At 45.1% G+C, this 26,979-nt stretch overlaps 1 protein-coding gene across 2 annotated transcripts in view; it reads right to left on the minus strand.

Annotated features, from left to right (window-relative positions):
• LOC119174528 (transketolase) overlaps window positions 1–26,979 on the minus strand; it is a 57,569-nt gene that overhangs the window by 7,064 nt on the left and 23,526 nt on the right. The window contains exons 1-10 of one of the 2 annotated variants that reach the window (XM_037425474.2): window positions 15,524–15,825; window positions 12,612–12,729; window positions 11,293–11,504; window positions 9,669–9,860; window positions 7,916–8,043; window positions 6,342–6,541; window positions 5,625–5,789; window positions 3,583–3,739; window positions 1,892–2,106; window positions 1,121–1,337 (exon numbers count right to left, since the gene is read on the minus strand). In XM_037425474.2, the coding sequence (XP_037281371.2) occupies window positions 1,121–1,337; window positions 1,892–2,106; window positions 3,583–3,739; window positions 5,625–5,789; window positions 6,342–6,541; window positions 7,916–8,043; window positions 9,669–9,860; window positions 11,293–11,504; window positions 12,612–12,729; window positions 15,524–15,612 (1,693 nt within the window). In that variant the 5' untranslated portion in view covers window positions 15,613–15,825. Of the gene's footprint in view, window positions 1–1,120; window positions 1,338–1,891; window positions 2,107–3,582; window positions 3,740–5,624; window positions 5,790–6,341; window positions 6,542–7,915; window positions 8,044–9,668; window positions 9,861–11,292; window positions 11,505–12,611; window positions 12,730–15,523; window positions 15,826–26,979 lie in introns of those variants that run through there. The other variant, XM_037425476.2, reaches the window with a different exon arrangement.

A 26,979-nucleotide genomic window follows, 5' to 3' on the forward strand; every position in this document is an offset into this window, starting at 1 on the left:
ACTGAATATCGAACAACCAGATGATGTTTTTGTGAAGCGTTGCAGGATTTCATCATCGGATGTTTGTGTCCACCTAGTGCCGAGGGAGGGAAACATGCTTGAACAGCAACTCTTTCATTATTAGGCCACTGCCGATAATTCACACCAGCACAGAAGAGAATGCACCGAAGATTCTGCAGCAACATTTCTATGTACGATTGCCTAGTTCATCTTTGCCTCGCCATCATACACTACATACTACGAGGGGGCAAGGACACGAGGGCGTGCGGGGGCAAGCCTGCCCCCTTTCTTAGCTTCCTAAAAACCAATACCAAGTAAGTGGAAGTTCCTCTGCGTATGTAGAAGTACAGCAGTTCAGCACAGGCTATGATGTTTTCACTATGGCACTTCACCCAACTCTATAGCCAGTTGCACCTTGTCAACGGACCGAGTGAAGTACACAGCTTGCCTCCTTTGTACAGTTCAACTGATACTACCTATGTGGATGTTCTAATAAATTATTGGTCATAGCGATTTCGATGAATAGTCTTGACATTGGTATACCTTCATAAAAAATTTTTTAGATATTTCCAGTTGATTTGCGTGTTTGGCCCATGCCCACCTTTTTTGTGCATTCACATGTACGGAGGCATTACAACAAAGCCCTTTTATTGTATTCTACATCTACCAATAGTGCGCTCAGAGTCATCTGAATCTTGCAGCCCACTGCTTCCTCGTAACAAGAAAACGTGAAAATGACAAATTCCCGATTGCACAAAGAGAAACTTTTAGGAATAGCTGGGTTCTCGTTCCGAGCCAATCAGAAGGCAGCCGTTTGCATCTTCTGGCTGTGGTCACTCTTGGCATGTGGCGAGAGCAAACTGTATAACAACTTTTTCATTTAAGAATAGAACTTGCTGCCATTCTGCATCTAGTTTTGGCGATCTCGCGCATACTTGAAGCTTTCAGTACAGTAAAGCATAACCATTGCATATTGATTTCAATATGCCAATTTCTGCGGTTCTCTGTAGATGGGCAGATAAAATGGCCCGGATCACAATTTCTTTTTTTTCAACTAACCAGGATTGAGCAGTGATGAATTTGGAATGAAATAAGTACAGACTTGATTACAAGAACTTACCTTCAGGATAGTGGTCCTCAACGACGACAATGCGGCCGCCACACTCCTTGGCATTGGAAATGATGAATTTCTGGTCGAAGGGCTTTAAACAGAAGATGTCCAACACCCTGACGTGAATGTGTTGCTTCTTCAGGGTCTCGGACGCGTTCAGTGCCTCGTACAGGGTAACACCAGCACCAATCAGCAGGGCCTTGTCCTCTGCGCTTTTCAACACCACCTGCGAAACATGCCCACCGACAATGCTTGTCAAGCCGACTGGCACGCATTGCAAGCTATCTGCATGATACAGCATTCTTGATAGTTAAGTAGCAAATGTGGAGCTTAACCTCTTAGTATGTTAATTTTTTTGTTTAAAAGATTTTCGTATGGAACATTTTACTTCAACAAAGCAAGCTTCCGATGTGGGAAAAAAAGAAAACAGCCTTATAATAAGTATACCACAGTGAAGTTTATTGTTGCTCATAGGAAAAGGCAAGCTACCTGCCGGTAATCAACAAAAATTCAAAATAAGAGGATCTAGAAATTTTGGCTTTTTGCCAGCGGTAGCATTACTTTGACAATTTAATCATTGTCCCAGTGCTGAAAAGCTTTTCTGCAACAATGGGCCAACAATGCCTGTTGCCTTCCCACAGAAATTCCACCCCGACATTTTCCAATTGTGTGCGTGGGTGCACTTCCGTGCGAGTGTGAGCGACTTGATAGCAGTTGGGTGTTTGTGTGACAATCTAACCAGAATGTAGACCACCCGTACGTAAAGAAGAAAGTTCGCACCTTGCTTTTGCCAATCTCGAAGTGTTCGTCGTTGGGGTAGATCACAGCAGTGTTTGGCCGCGATGTCCTGATGAACACTATGCCCTTGTAGTTGGCCGCCAATTCGCAGGCGCGCTCGCAAGAGACAGCGTCGCTCGGGTAGAAGACAACACTGTTGGGAATGGTTCGAAACATGGCCAAATCTTCCAGCGCCATCTGGGATGGCCCATCCTCACCTGGTAGATGGAGAAGAGAATTGATACAGTTGAATCAATCGCACACAATTATGTTTAGAATTTTGCAACGTAACACAACACTAGATTGATACAACAAAGAACATGCCACATTGTCATCAAGATATTGTTTTTGCGATTGTGCACTGGTAAGTCTCACTGCTACATCAAAAATACAAGTTCTCGATATTATATTTGGAGTGCACGCTTACAATTTCGTTTGTCAAGCAAAACATGCAGTTGCAAAAGCTCGCAGAAAAAGAAAGAAAAAAAAAGTATTGCCTGAAAAACAAATTTCGAAGGTCTTGCAACCTACGCAGTGACCCAATACAGCAGACTGCGACACTGCCAACCTAAAGTGAACATCCACAATCTGGCAACAGAACACTCCAACCTTGATGTAACAAATATTCAATAATTTACTTGTTATAATTAGGCTTGTGCAAATAGCAAATTTTATGTGCCAAGCTAAAAAAATTTGTTCGAATAATTTTGTATCAAATTCAAACACTATCACGTATGAAGAAAAAAAAAGTATTTGACATGACAACCTAGTTTCACAATCTGTTTGGTTCAAAGAATTTGGACACAACTTAAAGCTGTAGCAGTATTTGAGAGGTCCGGTCCGGATCCCGTGAGCTGCTTCTCAGTCACGTTCTTTGTCACGATATAGCAGTATTTGACTTTACAGATTATCACTTTCATTCTACTGAAAGTAAGTTACGTTTTAAAATATAGGACACTTGGAGCATATAAGCTGGTAAAACAAGCCTTCAAACTTTGAAAATGATCAATAGACGCGAGGGTATTATAGTCTGGCACCTTTCCACCGCCGTGAAACCAGCTTTACAAGCAAAGGTTGGGGTACATGCAGATTAATAAATTACATTACTTTTGTTCATTTCAAATACTTCAAAATTTCATTCAAATTTAAGAATTGTAAAGAGAATTCTAATACTATAATATTCATTTAAATATTTGCACGAACCTAGTTATAATTTTTAATTATAACTACGTAAATTAAAGGTAGTGTTATGAACATATGCTTATAACAAATTCGTGAATGTAATAAAGCTGTTTTAGAGTGTAAATCTTTTTCATTATTCACAAATGTGCCGAACACATGTGTGCCCAACAGCTGTTTCAGAAACATCAAATGAAGACAGGGCCAGCCACACATCACAAAGCTTGTTTGAATCAAGTGGCATTATTACAAACCAAGTAAGCATTTACCATGGTCTGCTTCAAGAAAACTACACACACAGAAAATGAGTACTGCCACCATTAGGTGGCCAAACTACTCCACAGTACTGCTACGACGTTGTCATCCTCTCAGACATATACGCTTGAACAGGTCCCCATAATTTCCATAAGGTTCAGAGCTGGTCAACTTAACCTTACGGAGTAATGGTCCCCATAATTTATTCATGCCGAAAGGACAGTCCCTCACAATCTTTGCAAGCCAAAGGGAAAGCTTACCGATGGAGATGCCAGCATGGGAACCTGCACACTTTATGTTGGCCTGCGAGATTGCACCCATTCGCAGCTGGTCGAATGCTCGTGTGAAGAAGGCAGCAAAGGTGCTCGCAAAAGGAACGGTCCTCCCACGGCATCCACACCCAATGGCCACCCCAACCTGAAAATAGGACGCAACATGTTAAGTTTGAGCACTGCAACTTAAAGGCATGGGTGTATGCCAGTTGGAGATTCGCAAAAAAGTGGCCACAAAAAACACTCTGAACAGAAATATTGTTTCATGTTGTCTGTCTCGAGAATTTTCACCACTTAACAGACTTTTCCCTTTTGGTGGTGGGTAATGTGAACAATGAAGACTAAAGGAATGCACATGAATAGCATTTCGTTGGTTCTCTCTATAAATGTTATACCCAGACGATTGCGCCATACACACAAATTTATGACCATTGGAAGATTTGAGCATGGTGAGCGGCATTGCTCCGAGAGGCCGCTATATGCTCGGGCCCACGCTCACAATCGCACTGAATGTATGCAGCGAGTTGAAAGAAAAAAAAAAAGTCGTCAAGACCATGACATGCATTCATCATCCCTCCCTGCTTAGCTTCTAAGCACACTTGCCGGGATGCGAGAAAAAGCAATTAAGGCTCATTCACACCGAAGGCGGCACGGCAAAGTGGCCAAGCAGGGCCATCGAAGCGGCAAGGTGGCGGGTGCGTGAAGCTGTTCAGAGCTTAAGCCTCCTTTGGCTGGCTGCACGGCGGAAGTGACCGGCATCTCGCACTTTTGCGCATATGTCGCTGTCAAGTGGCAATGTTTCTCCCAACTGTACAACACTGCGCCCCCATTGCATGGCGTTCCGATAGGCTGTGGCAAAGCAGCAAAAAATTTGAGAGCGATAGACATTGCCGCCTGGTCTTGCTCCCGCTTTCGCCGCCTGGAGAGGTTTTCCCCGCTTTCCATGTTGTCTTCTCGCCGCTTTACCGCGGAGCCTTTACAGTGAAATCTCATTATAGTTAATCTGATTAAGTACAAAAGTAATTACTCTGAAAGAACTTTAATTACTTGTTCACTACACTTTCAACAATTTCCTCTCATGCATGACATGTGGGCATTAACGTCCACAGACCACCATACGATTATGAGAGACGCCGTAGTGGAGGGCTCCGGAAATTTCGACCACCTGGGGTTCTTTAACGTGCACCCAAATCTGAGCACACGGGCCTACAACATTTCCGTCTCCATCTAAAATGCAGCCGGGATTCGAACCCGCGACCTGCGGGTCAGCCCCTCTCATGCATGCTTCACCAACACTCAAACACTATGCATAGCGAGACGACCAAGTATGCACGTGAGTATAGCTGACAACAGATATAATCTGTACCATTTGTTGTGATAAGGAAATGATGAGTGCGAAGACGACATTGAAACAGCAAGTGCTAATCAACGTGAAGAACCTTAATTTAATGCCAATGGTTTGCAGTGCGTAAAGATGCGCACACTTAAGAGTTCGTAGCTTACGCTCTTCCTCAAATAAAAGTGCACTAGTTCCATAATATTTCAAGTTTGTTTTTGCGTGCTTCATTAAAGCATAACACGTTTACGAATGTATACACAGCACAAACAGGCAACTCGCTCTTTCACATTTACAATTTTTGCTCAAATTTTCAATACTTTCACTACAATGCGTTTTCAATTTAACGAATTATTTTTAGAGTTCCCTTTTTTTCACTGTACAGCGTGTGACAGATTTAACTACAAAATTTACTGCAGCGGTCGGTTTGAGAGGCCATTTGGCGGAAGCTTTTGTAGAAGCCATGTCATGATTACTTTGAAAAGTGTTGCTGGGCCCTTTTAAGTGCACATAGGTTGAAAGTAATTTCAATCCAAGAAGTGCCTATGCCTCATAAATCTGAAGCAATGACACCCCGACCTAAAACATTTCCACACTGAGGCTTCTCGTGCTCAGTGTGGAAAAGTAGCCACCCCCACCATGGGTGGCTACTTTCAAAAGACCGATTTCTCACAGCCCGGACAAAAGGACTTACCAAGTTCTGTTCAGCAATGAAACACTCGATGTAACGATCTGGGTGCGCCTTTTTGAACTTGTCCGCAAATGTCGAGTTCTTGGTGTCGCCGTCCATTGCAACAACGCGGCTGTTGTTGGTACCCAGCTTTGCCAGTGCAGTACCGTACGCAAGGCGGGTTGCAACCTGCACAAAGAGAAAGCAGGCAAGCTTATTTTTAGGTCATTCAGTTCCATACTGTTTAAGTTCCTAAATAGTGCATGTCCTCTGAAGGGATGAAACTGTTGAAAAAATTGAATTGTTGAGGTTTATCGTCCCCAAACGGATAAGATTAGGATGGACTAAACAAAATTACCCAGAGAAAACATGTGCACATTCACATTTATTCACAGGAGAACAAGTTATTTTCTGTAGTACGTTTTCATGCCGATTCAAGAAACAAATGAACTCGAATATATGTGGTTGAGAACAGTCACTCAGTACATAGATTGTTTTTGCCCTTTAGTTTCAGGCCCCGTGCAAACAAAATATTTTTCTAAAAAACGTCAAAGCAGCTATGTTTTTGGCTTTGCTTAGAAAGACAACGCCAGTGAAAAGTGATGGGACCGACAAGTTTGCATTTAGTTCACTATAAGCAATCATTTGCTATATCAGTGCTCATTATATAGCAAGGTTAAACTACAGATTTATCCCAGCAGCCACACCATTTATTTCACAATAAGTGAAGAAGAGAGTCACCTTTTCCCCCATCTTGTAGTTGGGAGGCTCGGAGAGGCGAATGTTGCTGATGTCGACTGGGGGCGCATCCTCCTTTTCGGGCCTCTGAGCAGCCAGCTTCCATGGCCCTTTGCTCACCATCCGCTTCTCGAGTGCCTCGATCGCGGCGGGCGCCTTGTCGCCCAACGGCTTGCCGTGCCAGTTCTCAGAGTCCTCGATTCCTGGACAAAGCAATTAGCATAAGCTGTGCGCTTTAGAGAAGGACTGCATTAGGTTCCGGGATGAAAAGGCAACCTGATCATGAAAAACGTCGAAGCGAGTAGCACACTGACCACTTCGGCGCTCCTTCAAATATATGCGAGGACAGAAGTTTTTGCATTTCGCACCCTATCAAAGTGCAGCCGTACAATACGAAAACCAGTGTGCCCTAGTCAAGCAGCACAGTAGCACTGTTACCTGTGGGCAGAGCAATTTCGGAAACATACGAGACAGCATGATGCGATTTTCATCACCGAATTTCTCAATTAACGGCCGCAGTAAGAAAGGTTATGCCTCACCACCAATTTTTAATTCAGTCATGCCCACAGTCCACGGAGTGAACGTTACGAGTTATCAACGAACACCAAGAAGATTTCATAAACAACTTGTTAGAGGGCATTCGAAGACAAAGCCTTTATCTCGAGCGTAAAAAGTGTCCAGGTTGAAGGTGTTCGGAACAGCACTTCAGTGAGCCGCTGACCCCGAACAATGGTGTCGCAATTGCAGGAGGATTCAAAAGACGAGTGTAACAAACAAGGCAGGAGTTCCGAAGAAAACGGGCTAGCAGAAAAAAAAAAACTACACTCATTTCTCTGGAGCCAGCATTTCAATCAGTGATTAGACTCCCTCAAGACTGCCTTGACAAATGCAGAGCACTTGAAAAAAAATGGCTCCAGCAACAAACCCCCTTCCCATTCCAAGGCTTTTCCTCCCCATTGCTCTTGACGCAAGACTTGGTCACAAGTGAAAGCAGAAGAGGTGAGAAGAGCACCATTTGTTGTCCTCGAAGGAGACTGGCAGCCTCACTGTAGTCTCAAGTTTTGTATGAATGAACGGTTCTGGTTTCTAACTCCTTGGACAACTGCAGAAACGACAGTAGTCTGTTTGCGAAAATGGTAAAGAGGGAAAGTACTGGACTATTGCCATAGAAAAGTGCACACATAAAGTTTGTTTCTTATATAAAGTGCTTTCATATACAGTATGAAAACATACTATCGAATCCTTTAGAAGATTTACAATGGTTCAACTGTATAAAGAAGATGATATCGCAGACAGGTATAGGACACCAGCGTGACTAAATCTGAATAGGTGTCAATCGGAAAGAACACTAACCTGTTTATAAAAAAAACAGAAAGGTCAGGAATTGATCCCAGTTAATGTCTAATAATGGGATTCAACTAATGAACTGCATTTTTTTTCACAAGCTCGATGCAACCAGGTTGAACTATACTCGTGAGTGGTAGACTATTCTAAAGACTGCCAGTATTCATCTAGGATATTTCAGCAATAAAGACAACCTTTATCAGGGAAGATAAAGAGAGCTCTGAGAGAGGTACCTGCAATGCCCTTGCCCTTGTATGTCTTGCAAAGCACTGCAGTCGGCTTGTTGCGGACATTGGCGGCATCAGAGAAGGCCTTGCACAGGGCCTCGACGTCGTGGCCATCAATGACGTAGGTGTTGAAGCTGTGCACGACAAAAAGTCATTCAGCTATGCAGGATATGCAGCTGCCTGTTATTCTTTAACCACAATCATTCTTCAGCAGAGACTCGTGCACATCTGATCTACTTCCAACACTTGGAACCTACGAACATGAGCCCGAAGAGATGGCATGGGAATAGTCTTGGGAAAACTTAGAACCAATAGACAGTTATAGTTTTACGTTAGCGTGACAGCGGAGGTCAATGGAATGGCACTACCGTGCAGCAAACGTTCATTGTGGACAGCGTCTTATAGTTTCGCGGGATAGCCTTTACGTGCCCCAGCTAGGACGATGGCGCCACCTATCAGATGGTTAATAAGTTAAAGAACAGTGAAAAAGAAAAGAAAAAGAAAATGTTTGCCTATGCCACTGCGCGAAGCATTGTTAGAAGTTTATTTTAGCGATAATAAATGCAAATAATGAACCACGCACCAAACGTGAAAACATTTATGTTGTGGATTTGTTTACATTGATCGTGTAGTTAGGCTTAGACGCATTCGAAATGGGAAGATCTCAAAAACTATGCCAACTGCTCCGTAATACTCTGTCATCAAAGCTAACTAAAGGCAAGCAAAGCCACTTTAAACAGTCGTTTGCTGCGAACAAGGTAAAGCTTTCAACAACATTACTAAAATCACTTCGAAGCGGGCGTCCGAGAGCGCTGCCATGTATACGTACAATACGTACACTTACGCTACCAAGGTAATGTGAAATCTGAGAAATACTGCGCGTACGGGAAGCGGAAGGGCGACGTATGTATCTGCGCATGCGCGCTTCGATTCCGCCATCACTGTACACCCAGTATCCCGGTATACTATAACTCTCTAATGATACAGCGGGCACCGTCTTGAGCCACTGTAATATTGTTACAGTAAATGCTCGTGATATGGTCCATGTTAAATTTGAAAATTAATTTGTACACATTCTCTAGTCCTACCGGGCATATTCATTTATTAAAGGAATTGAAACTTCAGATCATTGGGCCATGTTTGGCTGCAATGCAGTGAATTAAACAATCCTTGGAGCACGCCGAGTGCAAAGTGAATGTGGAAAAAGGAGCAAAAACTGCGCGTGCGTATTAAACAAGGCAGCATAGTCTGCATTGCCAGTGTCATCAGCGTGAACTGTAGAGTAACCATGACAACATTGTAGGTTCATTGTGATTTCAGGTTAACAGAGGGAGCTCTTGCACGGTGGTCACACAGTGAACAAAGTCTCGCATGGCAAAAATTGCAGATTTTACACTGCTTATGAAAAGTACAGGATATACATATTCGAGAAGAAAAATGAAAGTGTATGGATGTACGCTTTTTGTATACTTCCAATAACCCGGAATTGAGTTCATTCGGAAACTTCTAGTGCTGTGAAATGCAAACCAACAAGCTTTTATTGTTTTGGGATTTGATAATGTGTCTTGCGAGTAGCAGCTAACAATGCACATTCAGAGCGAACCTGTGCATAAATAGTGCATAAAAATGCACAAACAAGACCAAATAGCTTATTTACTTGAATAATGGCCGCACTAAAGTTGACAAGGACAAACGCGGTGCGGTCATAGCACGAGTGGTAAATACAATACTGCAGTGGACAACGGTGAGTGCAACATACCCAAAGGAGTCGAGCCTGGTCTTGTATACCTCCATCTGATGCTGGAATGCTGTTGGCTCACTCTGGCCCAGACGGTTGATGTCAAAGATGGCCACCAAATTGTCCAACTTGTAGTGGCCTGCGAAAGACAGGGCCTCCCAGATGGAACCCTCTGCCGACTCGCCATCGCCAATTATGCAGTAGGTTCGATAGCTGCAGAAAGAAATGGTTCAAAGTTAGCCTACTGGCACGAATATAAACAAGAAAAAGCTAACCTGTTATGCTAACGTGTCACGAAATGTTTCACAGGTTTGTATACAGCATATGCAAGTTGGGTAGAATTAAAGGAAATCAAAACAAGCATTGTTAAAGGAAACACTTGCATGCAAAACAAATTTAAATTTCACTCTTGCAAAAGCATAACGAGTAAGATTTGTATAATACTACTGGTGAATGACAGTTCCAACTTTTTTCCCACTAGCACCATGCATGAGCATTATTTGCTTATCCACTTGCTGTTAGAGGGCCGGCAATATGAACAGTACTCCCTTTAACCAATTGCAGTACACCCTTTAACAATGGAACATAGTGTAAAAGCAAACAAAATTACAATTTGGGGAACAATACTTAGGCCACATCTGTAAAGCAATAGCCCTGCACTCGTAGTTGCTATAGAGCACAATAAACACGGCCAATGCAATAGATGCCTTGGAGGAATGCCCCAGATAGTAGGAGTTCTAGCTGCAATGCCAAAGCAATATCACTTGTTCTTGATTACATTTTCTTGCTTGTTAAAGGGACGCTACAGTCAAATAACAATTGACATCAGAGTGAAAGTTCAATGTATGAAAACTTCTAAAACGACAATATTAACAACGGTGCGCTACTTACGGAGAAATTAAGGTAAATGCACAAGAACACAAGGCCCACAGTAGGACATTTTCAAAATGATCCCGATGACATCAGACAGACCGCCTGCAATTAATCACTAGTAATGGATCTAACTACAATATTAAAAGAAGCTCCCGTGCATCAAGAGACGCAATAAAATGCTACTTGTTCGTTTCTGTTAGATTCATGGAAAAAAGAACCGCTTGACGTTACTATGAGGATAGGTGCGAGTGGTTCAAAAATTGAATTTTCGCGTGGTTACATGAGACAGGTAGTGCCATCTAGCGGGGCGTAGTTGAAACAAAAGCATCTGCAATCTCGAAGCCAATGGCGGGAAGTTGATCAATGGCCGTTGCTGCTGCTGTGTCTCCCGCCTATTTCAGGCTGCTGCTACTAGGGCAGTGAAGCCGGGCAACGTGCACGGCAACAGTGACACGAGACGGACTGGTCTGTCCACTTCTTGTGGCGGGTAATTTGAAGCGCGCTGACCCGATGTGGAGCACTAAAATGCGATTTTATTTTAAAATCGGCCCTTCCTTGGCACAAAAGTAACACTACGAGGTTTCTGGACCGCTATTTCAACAATCAACGTCGACTTAATAGTTGGCTTTAGTGTACCTTTAAGCTTGCCCAGATAGCAACATTTATCTTTCGCGCATTTTAAAAAGTAATCAGATTTAGTTCCCTTTATGGAGGAGTTTGGTATACGAACACATACCTTGGCCCCTTGCACACAAGAGCTTAATGCACACACCTGGCCTTGTCGAAGTATTTGCCAGTGTAGGCCATGCCAGCGGCACAGCTCAGCCCTTGGCCCAGGGAGCCCGTGGCGACGTCCACGAAAGGAAGCCGAGGTGTTGGGTGGCCTTCGAGGTCATTGTCGATCTGGCGAAGCTTCAGCAGCTCCTTTTCGGGAAACAGCCCAGCTTCCGACCAGGCTGCATACAGGATGGGTGCTGCGTGGCCCTGCAAAGACAGATGGCAGATACAGTTAGTGTCAAATGAAATTGAAGAGTCGTATTTCATTTAGCCTCAGCAGGCATTTATTGCAACCATTATGTGCAGCACTTGCCCAAAACGAGTAGCGACCAAAGAGGCAGGCGCGTAACGATTGTGCACCCCGTTTGCACTGGCTGTGTGCCAGAAGCAGCAAAGGGCGGAAATTGCTTTATGGGCTTGGAACATGGCTCGCCGTCCAGCTTTGAGCACGTTGCTAGAGAATGTGCAATGGGAGTTTTCAACTGCTAAATACAATTGTATTGCGCACCGTCCCAAACAGTTGTACACTGTCGCAAAATTGGAAACCTTGTTTTTTATATCCCATAACAGGCAACTATTGCCTCATTAAATTGAGGTTTTGAATACATTGGTTTCTATGGGAACTTTCATAAGAAACTCATTATATCCAGTGTTAACAAGGTTTAGCTGCATCCCTAGTTCACAGGCTGTCCTAATCAGATTCCAGTTCTAATATATGGATTTGGAGCTCTTGTCTTCACTGAGCTACTTGTACAATTTTCCAGTCACTTGTCGAGTTTTAGATTTACAGAAGTTTTACTGCAAATAGTTTTTCTAGAGTTCGTCTCGTCCTGCAAGAGCATGCTAGTCTATTACTGTAGCCAAGAACTGATATACAACACTTGTTGGGGGAGTTGACAAGTGACTTAATATACTAACGCATATGAATTAGTGGGTGAAATTACTAAAAGCATACATTTCCTCGACTTTTCAGGGCAGTGTGTACACTACCCTGACAATGTAAGTAAATATATGCTGTCATTTATAGTTGCCCATAGTTTACACTGCTGTACAAAATGGTTATTTTTCACCTTTGCTTGATAATTGGCAGACTATTGTAATTAAGTATTTGAAGAAAGCACTTAAACTTGCAATTGTTTGGGGCTTATTTTGGAATGATTATTTGCTTCTTAGCGTAGCAGCGTTTGGCAATCCTGGTTGCCAGATGCTACTAACCTCTGGCAACCATAGCGAAGCCCTTCTCTTCCCTATAGGTAAGGCTCACCAAAAGAGTGCAATGTGTCCAAATATTAATCTGAACAAAAATAAAAGCACCTTGGAGAGGATGAGGCGATCACTTGAGGGATCACGAGGGGCATCCAGTCGGTAGCGCATGGTCTTGAAGAACAGGACAGACATGATTTCTGCCATAGAGCAGCATGATGTGGGGTGGCTGCACAGTAAAACAGCCACGTCAACCAATGCACAGTATGGTCATATTTGAATGGGCAGTCCAAGTTTTACAACAGTAATCCCTTTACGCACTTTCGGCGTTTCTAGCACCTTCCCAACACAGCAAGATGCAAATTTCCAAGTTTAAGAATTCTATAATGCCTAAACTTATGATACAAGAACCCCGTGTGAACACTGATTTGCCGCATCTGTGAATGCCAACTTTTTCGTGTGTGCACCCATCACTTCGAAAATATGCCTTATTGAGAAAATGAAAAATAAAGCAAGTGAAACCTGTTGGCAGAGTCTTAAAAACCCAAAAATGAAGAATGAGGTAAAGCTTGAATTAGAGCCAATAAAATTTTTAAATCTGTCAGCGTTAATTGCAGATTACCGCAACTGACTGGCATCAATGGACAGACACATACAGCAAGCGATCTCAAAACATGTTTTACTATTTCACCCAAAATCTTTCGAGATTATCTAAACATGCAGCACAAATTCAACAAAAAAGAATTTAATATCTAAGATGCTTTAGCTTCATTGGTATTCTGGACAACCGATCTAGGAAAGAACAAATGTTTCTAAGCGAGTGAAGAGGATTGATGTAGAGCAAACAGCCTCTGAACAGCAAATAATAGAATTGTTATCTCAATGGTAGAAAACTAAAACGCGATTTCAAAGTAAGCACTTCCTTAGCAGAAAAGTAGCACTACGAGGTTTCTGGGCTGCTATTTCAGCAATGAGAATTGACTTAAAATTTGCCTTTAGTACCCCTTTAAACAGTTTATATGGTGGCAATTCCATAGCACGAAGAGTCTCCCAGCAAAGCAGGACTGCTTATTCGTAGGGATGCTTTCTACTCAATTCTGTACCAGCTTTATTGTCCATGGCTTGTGGTGGGATGATTCCACTGATAAGACAGTCAGTTGCTCGGACTGCAGGAAAAGGCATCGCCACAAGATAGCAGCCCGCACATAGACCAAGCCAACATTGAAGACAGACTGCCAGCGTACGGCCAGTTGTAAACAGAAAATATTTGAATTGCAAGAAGAAAAATGATGCTAAAGCACGGGCTACAATGTCATGCAGGTAGATCAAGCTTGCATTTGAAGACAATCTGTCAAAACTGTACATGGTTACAGCCACTAATCCAATATCTTGATTATTCTGTTCATCAACAGCCAATGAAACAAACTATAAAGATTCACATGTGAAAACACTCGTGACGTCCGGTCGGTTTCACCACATGGTTCTCTTGCTTTCGCGTTTGTCCCCATGCAGGCAGTGTACACAACTTATCTAAGGCACAGGCACTAGAAAATTGTTAACCGAACAATTCAGTACAGATTTATATTCGGTAATAGTTCAACAGAAAGAAAGCACTAGGACAAAAAGACAACCCGAGTATATGTTGTCTGTTTCTTAGTATTTTGTTTCTGTTTCACTATTAAAATGCATACATAGATGCCCACTTGCCCACCCTTCCAAAAATTAGGAGGAAGGAATACGTGATGAGGAAAAAAAAGTTTTTACTTTAGGGCTTTACTGTGCGTTTAGAAAAAGTGGTTAACGATTTAGAGTACTAGGTACTCTACTATAAAAGAGCATAAAGCCGTCCCGTAACCATGATGTTGACTGCGGATTACATGTCAAATGTACACCGAATATTGCCGCCGGTTCCCTAAGGCATTATCAGGCAGATATGTTTAAAGAAGTGGCATTTCAAAAACACGACTTTACTACAAAGATGCACGTTGAGGTCTCTGCTTTTAGATAAGAAACGCGAGTGCCTCTAAATTTCATCAGAAAATTCTGGCACCATGGACTGCTAAGCCAAACAATATTTTAAACAGTAACAACGATCCTATAACTTGAAATATGCATAGTATGGGCCGGCGGCAAGTTGCGAAATTTAATTTTTGTGACGCATACCCATTTATGATGGCTAGTGACGACGATATGACGCCGAGCCTCTAAGGCGCTTGGCACCTAAGAATAAATTGGCGTAAGGCCACATACATCTGACATAGATATGGCACAAGAGGGCTATAAAAACATGTAACAGCATTTTGGGATAATGCGTGAAATTTGAAACTGACAACTATCTCGTGCTGGAACCGAATAATATTAACCGTTGCAGGATCGGGGAGTACGTAGCCCCAATTATAGGTGGTTGGAAGAGCGTCCTACAAATAAAGACTCAACCTCGAGGACTCAACTTCAAAATTGTGATTCACACAAGTGCACCTACGAACCCCCCCTCCCGCCCTGCCCAAGCAGAGAAAGGGGGCGTGGCTAACCCTCAAGCAACGAGAAAGCAAAAGAAAAAGTGCCTCAAAGACTTCACGTTGTAACGTTCAAATTACGCGCTAGACGCTCTACCAAACCCGCTACGACGGTGAGCCGCGTTTTCCGCAAGTTCTTTGAACATTTCACGTCACGTATACGAAAGAGCATCACGCGAGCGGAATTGCCACGCGCTCAGGCGACACTGCAGCGGACAGCGCTAGCTCTGTCTGAAATTATGTGCAGCGCTATCTGAAACTTTTCAAAATTATCGGCACGACGCCGCACTTCGGCGCGACTTGCTACCGTGTCTATCATATCAGAGGAGAGCAGAACGTGAAGCCAGACAGAAAATGAACGGCTCGTTCGGAGCGCTCCGGTTACCAGGCTACCCGAAAAACAAGACGGGCAGTACCAAACACTGCTTTGTAGGTGCAAGCATAAAGGGACTACGGTAGAGTGTACTAGCCCATTCTCGTACACTAACTACGGTAAACGTTACGTACCCGCTGTTGGAGGCATTGGTGGCACGAATGCACAGGATGCGGAGTTTGTTGGCGATGTCTCGCAGTTCCTGGTAGGTGCCCGCGTCCATGTTTCCTCTCCTCTAGACTGATATTCACCGGCAAGCCGAAAAGACACCTGTGAACCGCTCCGTCTCAAGGGCACAAGTGTCGCAGGCAGGCAGGCGTGCGCGGCCGGTGGTGGGCAGCTAGCTTCGGCCGGAAAAACCGTGTCGGAGGAAAGGAGAGTGCACGACTGGCCGCGCCGCTAGCGAAACAACGGGGAAAACGGGCTTTTCGCCGCCTGCTTTATCAAGAGAGAAGAAGGCCGTGGCGGGGTTTGCCGGTGTCACGTGGTACACGCTTCGAATGGCTCGCCGGTGGCCCGATGGCGGCTACGGCTACACGGGCGGCGCGGCGCGCCTTGCCGGAACCGGCATCCGCTGACAATGACGGCTCGATAAAAGAAATAAAAGACACGCCGAGAAGGAAAGACTGAGGCACGAGTAGAGACGGCCCGCGCAGAACACGTGCAATGCTTGAAACCAAACAGGGCGGGTTTATTGTGTTGTCTGCTCTCCTCTGCCGGAGCTCGGTTATATTTAAGAGGCAAATATATGTAATCCTCGTAAGCCTATAAAAGGAAAATAGAAACAATTAGTAATAATCAGTGTAAGTCTGCGTTTTTATCTGGCGGGGGGGGGGGGAGGAATCCGCTGACAGAGCGGCGGCTGTTTTGACGATAAAAACAAAGAGTGCATGCACCGTCGCCCACGTGCGCTTACATTTTTATTTTTCAATTCTTTTTACGTTGTAACTTTTTTTCTTTACCTGTTGTACACTAGTGTTTCGGAGTATCTCCGCGACACGAGTCTCACAGGAATCCCGTTATGATACGGAGCTACACACGATACTATCATTAGAAAAAGAGAGGTCATTGATTTTTCAGCAGCAAAGTGCAAGATAAATATTAAGCACATGCACGTTTATATTTCACGCAAGAAATGAGGAGAGCAAGCATACTATAGGCTTCAAAGACACGAAGATAACAAAAAAATATTCAGAAATACCGTTTGGGGAACGGACACCTGAGAACTAGTTATCATATAAGGATTTACCGTTTTGGCCGGACATTTAGAAGACTATAGCGTATATCGCCCCGCAAGTTAACATTTTGTGCACGTGTTCTTTCTTTCCTGTGAATAGATAAAAATCGCTGTCTACGCCAATGTGCACGGCAAACCATTCGTCAGACACAGATTATTTTTTTTTTCAATTTGGCGAGACAATATTTCCGCAGTATCTGCCATTCGAAGAAATTTACCTGCCGTTCTAAGAAATTTACCTGCCGTTCTGACATTGCCACTGCCGTTCACAGAAATCACCGCCACACATCACCACAAAAGATGCATATCTGAGCGCACCAACTCTATGCCACAGTTCGAGAGTACTCGAATCATGATAATCCCGTCGATATCACCGCATCCTACAGACAAGCGTATAACCACTAGAGAGAGAGAGAAATAACTTTAATAAAGGTCCTGAAGGGGCCTGGGCACCCCTTACGGGGGCCAGCCCGGTGGCTCCGCCCATGTGGGGACTGGGAGTCGGAGCTCGCCAGCCACCTTTTGGGCCTTCTGGACGGCCTGGTGTTGAAGGGCCCTGTCGGGGCTCCTGAGGTGGTTGAACCAGTCGTCCTCGGTGGCAGGGGACCCGAAGCTAGCGTTTAGCACGGGACACTGCCACAGCATGTGACTTAAATCGCACCTTGAATTTTGGCATTTGGGGCATTCTGGCCTTATTTCTGGTAGGTATTTCGTATAACCACTAGAAAGTGGCTCCTTTCAAGGTGGACGGGGGGGGGGGGGGGGGAATTGGGGATTTTTTCATGTTATTCAATCATTCAATAAGACAAAAGAAGTTTTATTTTCACACGAGAAATATGGGGGTGACGGACAGAGGCGCAGTCTGGAATTTTTTTTCGGAAGGGGGGGTGGGGGCATTTTCTTTATCTGAAAGAGGGGCCGGGCGAGCAAACGGTCATTTTGTGCTATGTGTGCAATGGCGAAGAACATTTCGGCAAGAAGTGGGCACGGCCCTGTGTGTTACCCACTGCTTACACCAGTAATGACGGAAAACAAGCCACAAGAACCGCAGCGTGACAAGGCTGCAGAGACATATGAGCACGGTACAAAATGTAATTGTGAACGAAATATAAAACTGTTTCGGATGGTAGTATATCCGGAAATTCTTTTCGGGGGGGGGGGGGTGTCACCTGCACAATTTCAAGGGGGGGGGGGAGGCAAGCCCTTGAAACGGGCATTTTTGGATCTCTATGCCATGGCGAAAAAAATTCCGAAGTGTGGGGAGGGGGGGGGGGAGGGCTGGGCCTGTTGTGCTACCCCCTGACGATGCCCCTGCCTATAATCGAATTCCGGTTGCGGCGGCTTTTCGATGAAGGTGAAAATGTTTGCGGCCCATGTACTTAGATTTAGATGGACGTTAAAGATGCGCAGGTGGTCGAACCCTCCACTACGGCGTCTCTTATATCGTTGTTTTGGGACGTTAATCCCCCATTATTATTATTATTATTATTATTATTATTATTATTATTATTATTATTATTATAACGAGGGGTCGTGCGATTCTGAAATAATTTTCTGGCTATGCCACTGAAGCGACAGACGCGGCCATGGCCAATTTGGTGTACACGCACCCAAGACCATAGCGCGAAGGGCGCTACTTGATTACACAAAGAACGCAATGACAATCAAAAGGGGTCAGCTCGATTTCACCACGCTGCGGTGACCCAAGGTCAGCGCGTCGTGCACAGGTCGCTGCATGCCGGTCCATGCACTAAAGCTGTGGTCCGCTGCTTATTCGGGTTGACGGTAGCGCAAGCACGGTCGGCATACAACCTGGCGAGAAAGCGCCAACAACGCGAGTGCGTGAACTAACCGCCTCTAACGACTCTGCGTGGAGGTGGGCGACCCTCGTGAAACGGTGTTGCTATGAGTCAGGCGCTGTTTTTACTTTTCGATTACCCTCATCTTTCCTCGTTTCTTTCTTTTCCCGGAGGCCGTCGGTGACGCCATATTACGCGACCCCCCCCCCCCCCCCTAAAAAAAGGAAAAGTAAAATAACAGGCTTATCGTCGTGAAGAAACAAAACGACAGAGAGAGAGAGAGAGAGAGAGAGAGAGAGAGAGAAGCACGCCACGCAACTGAAAGAACCCTCGGCTCCACCTTGTAGATATTGTATTTATTTACGATTATTTGCTTTTTTCGTTCCGTGGAAGCCGTGCGCGAGGCGGCCTCCGTCTCACGGTCGATGGAGAAGCCCGCTCCGCAAGTAAGTGGAAAGTATTATTCTTTTTTTTTTTTCTGAGCAAAGCTTTCATAACTGACCAGTTTAAGTAGCAGTGTGAGAAATTATACCAAAAAAAAAAAATGCGGCTGATCTCTCTCTCTCTAGGATTCGGTAAAAAACGAAAGTGAAACATGCCTTCGCAGAGGTAGTTTAACGTTTTTGCGCATTGTTTCGCCGCAAAGCCGTAGGAATGAATGATACCGCAACAAATCGCAAAGTCACGCAAAGAACGACAAGAAGAAAAAGAAGAAGACAGCGACGTGAGACGTTTTGCTTTTGGCGGGTAATTTGAAGTGCGCTAGCCGCATGCAGACCACTAAAACATTATTTTATTGCAAAATAAGCACTTCATTGGCACAAAACTACCACTACGAGGTTTCTGGGCCGCTATTTCAACAATCAACGTCGACTTAATAGTTGTCTTTAGCGTTCCTTTAAAACACGCTGCATAAACAGAAAGAAAGGTGCACGGAACGAACGGACAGGTATACACAAGAAAAGTCTTAATTCCTACTTTTTCGTGTGTGAGCAGCGTGCTCCTTCCGTAAGCGTGGCCGCGGCAGCGAGCGAAGTGACCTTCGTGCTCTCTCGAAACACGAGTTTGACAAGCGCGCGCGCAGGAGCACCACGCTCCGTGTAGGCGGAGCTCTACGAAACTCGAAAGGCCGCAAGACCTTAGGAGAGGGCCCAACGCACGCTCGTTGCGCCATCTCACCAGTGATGACGAAAACGCACTGAATCTGCGGAGCTTGAGGACCGCCAAACGGTATATGTTAAATTGCTTGCCTTTAGCACGCTCCATGGATTATGTGCGCGGTGTGGCGTAATGGTTAGCGCTGCGCGCTATCACTGGCTCGATGCTCCGCAGCAGAGCTTTTGTATTTAGTTTTTTTTTCCTTTGCAGACAACGTCATATCCGTGACGGAAATATGTCCGCAGAGCCGTGGTAGACCCCGGCATATAACACTTTCGTGTTGAAAAAAAAAATACCGACACTGGCGAGTGGATAAAGCGGCCGTCGAAAGTGCGCCGGCCACATGCGCATTTGCATGCGCCTTTTTCATTTAATTTCATTTCATTTTATTATACTGTCAGCCCTATTTGGGCTATAACAGGGGTGGAAAAAAACCAATATACATACAGAAAAATAGGTACTCCCTATACAACTTCTATTATACATGACAATGAATGACAAGAAATAGCCAAAGCACTCTGCCCTTGAGGACATTGAATAAGGACATAGAAATTTTTTCCAATAAATGACGCTCTCTCGATCATACATAGGCTTGTCGGCGATTGGCCGTTTCTGATATATGGCAATCTGATCTTTTATGGAGGTGACTCGACTCATCACTTCACGCTGCCACATTTCACTACTGCCTAGATACGAATGCATGACCGTCGTTTGTTGCCTGTAGCAACTGAAGTGTTGCGCCCGTAAGCACCAACGTTTATAAATACTGATGAAGGTCCGATTCAGAATCAGAATCACTCTATTTTTCAAGTCATACAAATGAGAAAATACATGATTAGTATAAACAGAAGGAGGTCCCATAGTTAAGAACTGAATTGGGATCTCCGATTCCCGGCACGGAGGAAAGAAAGCAGTTGGGAGGAAAAATTACACAAAGCGCTGTAGAGAAAGAAGGATTAAGGAATCTAAGTAACACTCTAGGCACGCACGCCAATCTCCCCTTGCACCGATTTTTCCGAGAGGGCGAGGGTTCCTGAATTCTCTTTTAAAGTGCGTAGCACTTAATCGGCACGGCTTTTCGTCCGACATTCTCCGTGGTATGTCTTGCACTGATATTTTATGTCCTTTTTTTTATTCCACAGTGATGACAGTGTACGTATCAGGCCTTCCCACTACACGAATTAAATATTTAGAATCTGGTATAGCGTCACAACGCCTCGACGTAAGCAGCTTTTGAAACGTGAACTGCGGCAACGAACAAAAATAACAATAAGAAATTAAATAAACAAATTAAAAAAAGACCATGGAAAAGCGGTTTTGCCACCGCGCCGAGCGAACCTTGCCGAGTGGGCAAATAAACAGCACGAAACGGCGGGTATCCCCAAGATGTCGCTTTCGATGCCACCGCCCTTGTCTCGCGAAGCAGACGGAGAGCTCCGTTCGAGAGCGATAAGCGGATAAGATGAGGCGAGAAGGGTGAGCGCCGTAGCTGAGGCATATGAGGGTGAAAGAGAGTGATATATATATATATATATATATATATATATATATATATATATATATATATATATATATATATATATATATATATATATATATATATATATATATATATATATATATATATAAATATATATATAAATATATATATATATATATATATATATATATATATATATATATATATATATATATATATATATATATATATATATATATACACGGACTGAAAAACTAACCCAAGGGAGGGAAGAGACACACACGTTCTTAAACGAGAAACGGCGCCGAGATAAGGAGAGGCCGCATTATCTGCTTTGCGGACTGATAGGCGCGCACAGTGAAACTTTGTGGAGGCGCGCGTGTTGGACCCGAGATACGAGGCATCTTGAAAGAGGAGTGGCTATAGGGTTAGACTGTCTCAAATTTATATGGAAACACTAAAGCGCAAGAATAAATATGTTTAAAGTGATGAATGGTTTTTTTTTGATACCGTCGTTATCTTCACCGTACAAACTCGCTTTTAGAAAAAGAAAACGGGGATCACAGCTTACTTCCCCGAATCAAACGCCAGCAGTTAATCAACCAGATGTGAGGGCGGCTCAGAGGATTTCAAGGCACATTTTCGTGTCCAGGCCACGTGAGATGACATATGCTGAAGACTGCTATATGGAGCATTTGATAACATATAAGAGCAATATGCAGCTGACTTATACCGAATAATATTTTTGTAAGCACTAGCCGGCGCCGTCAGTCTGACACGGGAAAATGCGGGAACCTGAAGACAGCGTTGCCACGTGTATCTTTCTTTTTGCGCATTTTCCTGCGGGTCTACTCAGAGCAAGAGTGATGCTTTAGGTGTTGTGATGAAAGGGTAATGCACTAACACAACAAACCTATTTCTTTTCTTTTTTAGTGTGTTTTTAAAACAAGTAACGCCTGGAGAGAAAAAGAGTAGATTTTTAATAACAGTATCAAGGAGGTCAGTAAACACGCGTTAAAACATTAGTGTCGTGCCCTACGGATAGCCAGAGCGATATATCCACCTCGCTGTTGGGACTCCGGGTCCTGCCGGTCTCGTTGTCGGTAGCTGGCCCCGTCGCAGGATCCATCGTCCAACAATTCAGCGAGAAGAAGCGCCCGAACGAACAACAGAGATTTATTTACATGTGGAGAAGTGGTCAACTGACCCAAAGAGAGAAGAGTGCGTGTGATACAAAACGTCTTCGGCATTTTATAGCGCCGCGTTGTTGACACTGGGCGCCTTGTCCGCATCGTCAGCCAATACGGTGTCGCCGGCACCTCGGCCACGAGGGAGGGGAAAACACCCCTAACAACACAAGGAGTGGCACAACCCAACACGAGGTCCATATATGGTCCCGGCGCCCCAAAATGTTACCAAATATGGTCACGAACGCACAGCAGACCCCGTAGCTCTCCCGGCGAGGAGGAACCCGAATGGGGAGGTGGGGGTGGACGACACCGTCAGGTCAAGAACCGGTTCTCCCCCAAACTCTCCCTGCTTGGCTCCCCAGGGCCGGTCGTAACAGTCTCTCGCGCGGGGGGGTGAAGATCTCGATGGGCTGAGGTTTGCAGCCACTGTCCGGAGAGATCAGCGCCGGCAGTCGGTTTGGTGACGACCGTCTTTGATGAAGTAGAGGGCAACACCTGCTTCATTGAGGGCTCAACAGACGTCACATACGCACATGAAAACACAACTACTCAGCCGGTGAGCGCCGGACAATTCCGCCAAACTCCACCAGGCAATTTTCCCCTTTAACTGATATTAAAGGAAATACACAATTTATTCAAAATGTTACTCACACTTTAAGGTGACACAAAACAACAACACTGGAAGCACACCGAACCCGAAACCCTGGATAGCCGTGTCTTCAACGTTTTCAAACAAGTACACCTAAAAGAGTAAAAAAACAATCACTAGCTCTTGTCTAGGTCAGGAAAAAAAATGCCAGAGTTCTCGAGACATCCTCTCGCGTCAGGGGCATCGACTTAAGCCATCAGCGTTGCCATGGAGTACACCCTTTTTGTAGCGTATTTCAAACGTATATTGTTGCAAAACGAGGCTCCAACGCAGCAGGCGGCCGTTCTTAGAGGACATGGTCTGTAGCCAGGTGAGAGGACAGTGGTCCACTTCCACAATGAACTTGCTTCCGGCAATATAACAAGCCAGTTTCTGGACTGCCCAAACCAAGCACGCACATTCCTTTTCACTAGCGCTGTAAACCTGCTCGCGAAGGGTGAGTTTCCGGCTAACATATAGGACGGGATGCTCTTGATCCCCCTCATCCCTTTGACTAAGAACTGCCCCCATGCCTCTATCACTAGCGTCGCATTGGACTATGAAAGGCCTCGAGTAGTCCGGTGAACTAAGCAAAGGTTGGCTCGACAAGGCCGCTTTCAAAACGCGGAAAGCCTTTTCTTTCTCCTCATCCCACTCGACCCTCTGGGGCTCGGTCTTGCGCAACGCGTCAGTAAGAGTGCTGGCAATGTCGGAATATCTAGGGATGTACTTACGATAGTAACCAGCTATTCCAAGAAAAGCCCGAATATCGGTTTTCGTTCGGGGCTGGGGAAAGTCTCGGATAGCTGCCACTTTCATTTCAGAGGGACGGCGATGCCCTCGACCGATAACATGCCCGAGATAGAGTACCTCTGCTTGTGCTAGCTGACACTTGGGCGCCTTTACCGTTAAACCTGCTTCGCGTAGGCGTGTCAGTACTGCTCTCAAATGCGTCAAGTGTTCTGGCCAGGACGAGGAAAACACGGCGACGTCGTCCAAGTAAGGCAATGCGAAGTCCTCTTGACCACGCAAAACCTTATCCATCAAGTTGGAAAAACAGTAAGGCGCGTTCTTTAGGCCGAAACTCAACACTTTAGGGCGGAATGTCCCCAATGGTGAAATAAATGCAGCATACCGGCTCGCCCTCTCGGTGAGCGGCACCTGCCAGTAACCTCTCACTAGGTCTAGCGTTGAGATAAATTGCGCGCTGCTTACCCTCTCGACGCGTTCTTCAATGTGGGGAATTGGGTATGTCTGATCCTTGGTGATGAGGTTTAACTTACGATAGTCTACGCAAGGACGCGGATCTTTGCCGGGTACCTCCACGAGAATTAACGGGGAAGTGTAATCACTTTCACACGGCTCAATCACACCCAATTCCAGCATCCTGTTAACCTCTGCTTTATTAGCTCAAGCCGGCGAGGTGACACCCGATACGTCTTAGATCTTACCGGTTCCGACGAGGTAAGCTCTATGTCATGAGTGAGGACGGATGTCCGGCCTGGCTCGCTTACAAATCTGTCATGAAACTCGGTCAAAAGACCACGCAATTCCTGCTTCTGCTTCGTTGTCAGTTGTGACTTTGATACTAAATCCTCAACTTTTTTTTCGATCGGGACTTCGTCCGATTCGGGAGCTAATTCAGGGATTTCTGCCGGAACCTCTTCCGGAACATTTAAAGTCATGTTCACGATGGCTTCCCTCTCTTTGTAGGGTTTGAGTAAGTTGCTATGATACACCTGGTGTGCCTTACGACTTCCTGGTAATTTTACCACATAGTTGGTGTCAGACAATTTTCGAGTAATTTCGGCCGGGCCGACCCATTGCACTTCAAGCTTATTCTTTTGGGAGGGCCTCAACAACATGACCCTGTCTCCTACAGCAAAGTGTCGTGCTTTAGCGGTCCGATCGTAGTAAAGCTTAGCCTTCTGCTGTGCTTTGGTCATCGCACTCTCGGTCAGTTCTTGGGCTTTTGTTAGACGATCCAATAAGGTGAGGACATATTCCACTACTACAGGATCATCACCCTGACCTTCCCACGACTCTCTCAGCATACGAAGAGGAGACCGCAGTCTGCGGCCGTAAACAAGTTCCGCTGGCGTAAACCCTGTTGTCTCATGTGGTGCAGTTCTTAGTGCAAGCATCGTTGCAGGTAAGCACATTTCCCAGTCAGTTTTTCGTTCAAAACATAAGGCTCTTAACACTCGCTTCATCACGGAGTGAAGCTTTTCTATAGAGTTCGACTGCGGATGGTACACTGAACTATGCAATAATTTCACGCCACACCGCTCTAGAAAGGTTGTCGTTAAGGCACTCGTGAAAATGGTGCCCTGGTCTGATTGTATCTCGGCAGGAAAGCCTACCCGGGCAAACACGGACAGAAGTGCGTTCACTACTTCGACGGAACTTAGCTCTTTTAGCGGGACCGCCTCTGGAAATTTAGTAGCTGGGCAGATTAAGGTCAGGATGTGACGGTAGCCTGAAGTTGTCTTGGGCAAAGGACCTACTGTGTCAATTACCAACCGACGAAAGGGTTCCGTGATTACGGGTACCAGCTTCATTGGAAATTTCGCCTTATCTCCCGGCTTACCCACTCGCTGACACACATCGCAAGATTTTACAAACCTCTCTACATCTTTAAAGCATCCAGGCCAGTAGTATTCCTGTAAGAGACGATTTTTCGTCTTCTTTACGCCTAAGTGGCCTGACCATGATTCTCCATGCACCAAACTAAGCAAATCCTGACGATACGCCTGAGGTACGACTACCTGGTCAAATTCTACTCCTCGCCTATCTAGATATTTTCGATAGAGTATGCCGCTCCTCTCTTGGAATCTCACATTTCGTTTGGCGATTCCCTCTTTCGAACTGTCCTGTAATTGCTTAAGCGTTGGGTCACCCTTTTGTTCGGTTATTAATGAAGCGGGGCTAACCTGCAGCAGCCGACTGAAATTATCCGAAGTTGGCATGACACACAACTCCTTTGTAGTTCCTAGTACCTGGAATGTGTCACCCTCTGTGCTATCCTCTGTACTACCGGGAATCGGCTTGGGAGCAATGGCATTCTCTATTTGCTCGGTCAACGAGGCGTAATTGACCTCTTCCAATTCGGGAGGAGGTTCAACGTCGCCTTTAGGAATGGTTGCCTCCGCGACTACGGCTTCTGCAGCCTGTTCTCGCACAAGTCGATTTGTTTCCGTGGTGTCCAACTCGCAACCAGGCCCGTTGTCGATTTGAGGCTTCTTTGCCTCAGTGAATGTTGCTCTCGCAGCCAGCGCACGTGCCTTTGATCTAGTCAGTGCCTGCACTATGCCTTCTCCCAACGTTAGACCTTTCTCCTTCAGCATTTGATTTGACTTATTTGAAAATAAGTAAGGATACTGAGGGGGTAGATATGGCGATACCGCGGCTTCTGTTTCCAATGTTCCAAATGCGCCTTTAAGGACAACTTTAGCTACGGGAAGGCACTGACTGTTTGCTTCTACGGCTTGTCTAATCCAGGCACAGTCTCCTGAATACTGTCCGGACTGAACAAAAGACGGATGAACTACGTCCATAGTGGCTGCGGAGTCTCTAAGAACCCGACACTGCTTGCCGTTCACGGTAAGGTCGTACATATAGGGCTCTAACAACTTCATGTTCTCGTCGGCTTCATTTATAGATAAAAAGGCCACCTTTTCTTTCGGGCAGTCTTTCGCGAAGTGCCCTGTTTCGTGGCAATTGAAACAAGCAGCAGGTTTTCTCGCCTCAAATTTCCTTTTGCTTGCCTCTGCCGACGCCCCATGGTTAGATGAATTGTTTTCCTCACCCTTTTGTGCGAGACTTGTCGGTTGTTTTCTAAACGGCGCCTTATTCGGCCGTAGGAATTTTTCCCTTTTAGGCTCGCTGTTTGCCCCGAGGGCGCGGCGCGTAACGAATTCTTCAGCGAGCTCTGCGGCTTTCGTTACTGTGTTCACGTCCGGTCTATCCTGCACCCAGAACCTCACCTTTTCTGGTAACCTTTGATAGAATTGTTCCAGACCGATACACTCGAGCACCTTGTCATGATTCCCATACGCCTTTGCCTCTTTGAGCCACTCCCCCATGTTGGCCATTAAC

Source organism: Rhipicephalus microplus, chromosome 5 (genome assembly GCF_043290135.1).
Source record: "Rhipicephalus microplus isolate Deutch F79 chromosome 5, USDA_Rmic, whole genome shotgun sequence".
In the NCBI taxonomy this organism is placed as follows: Eukaryota; Metazoa; Arthropoda; class Arachnida; order Ixodida; family Ixodidae; genus Rhipicephalus; species Rhipicephalus microplus.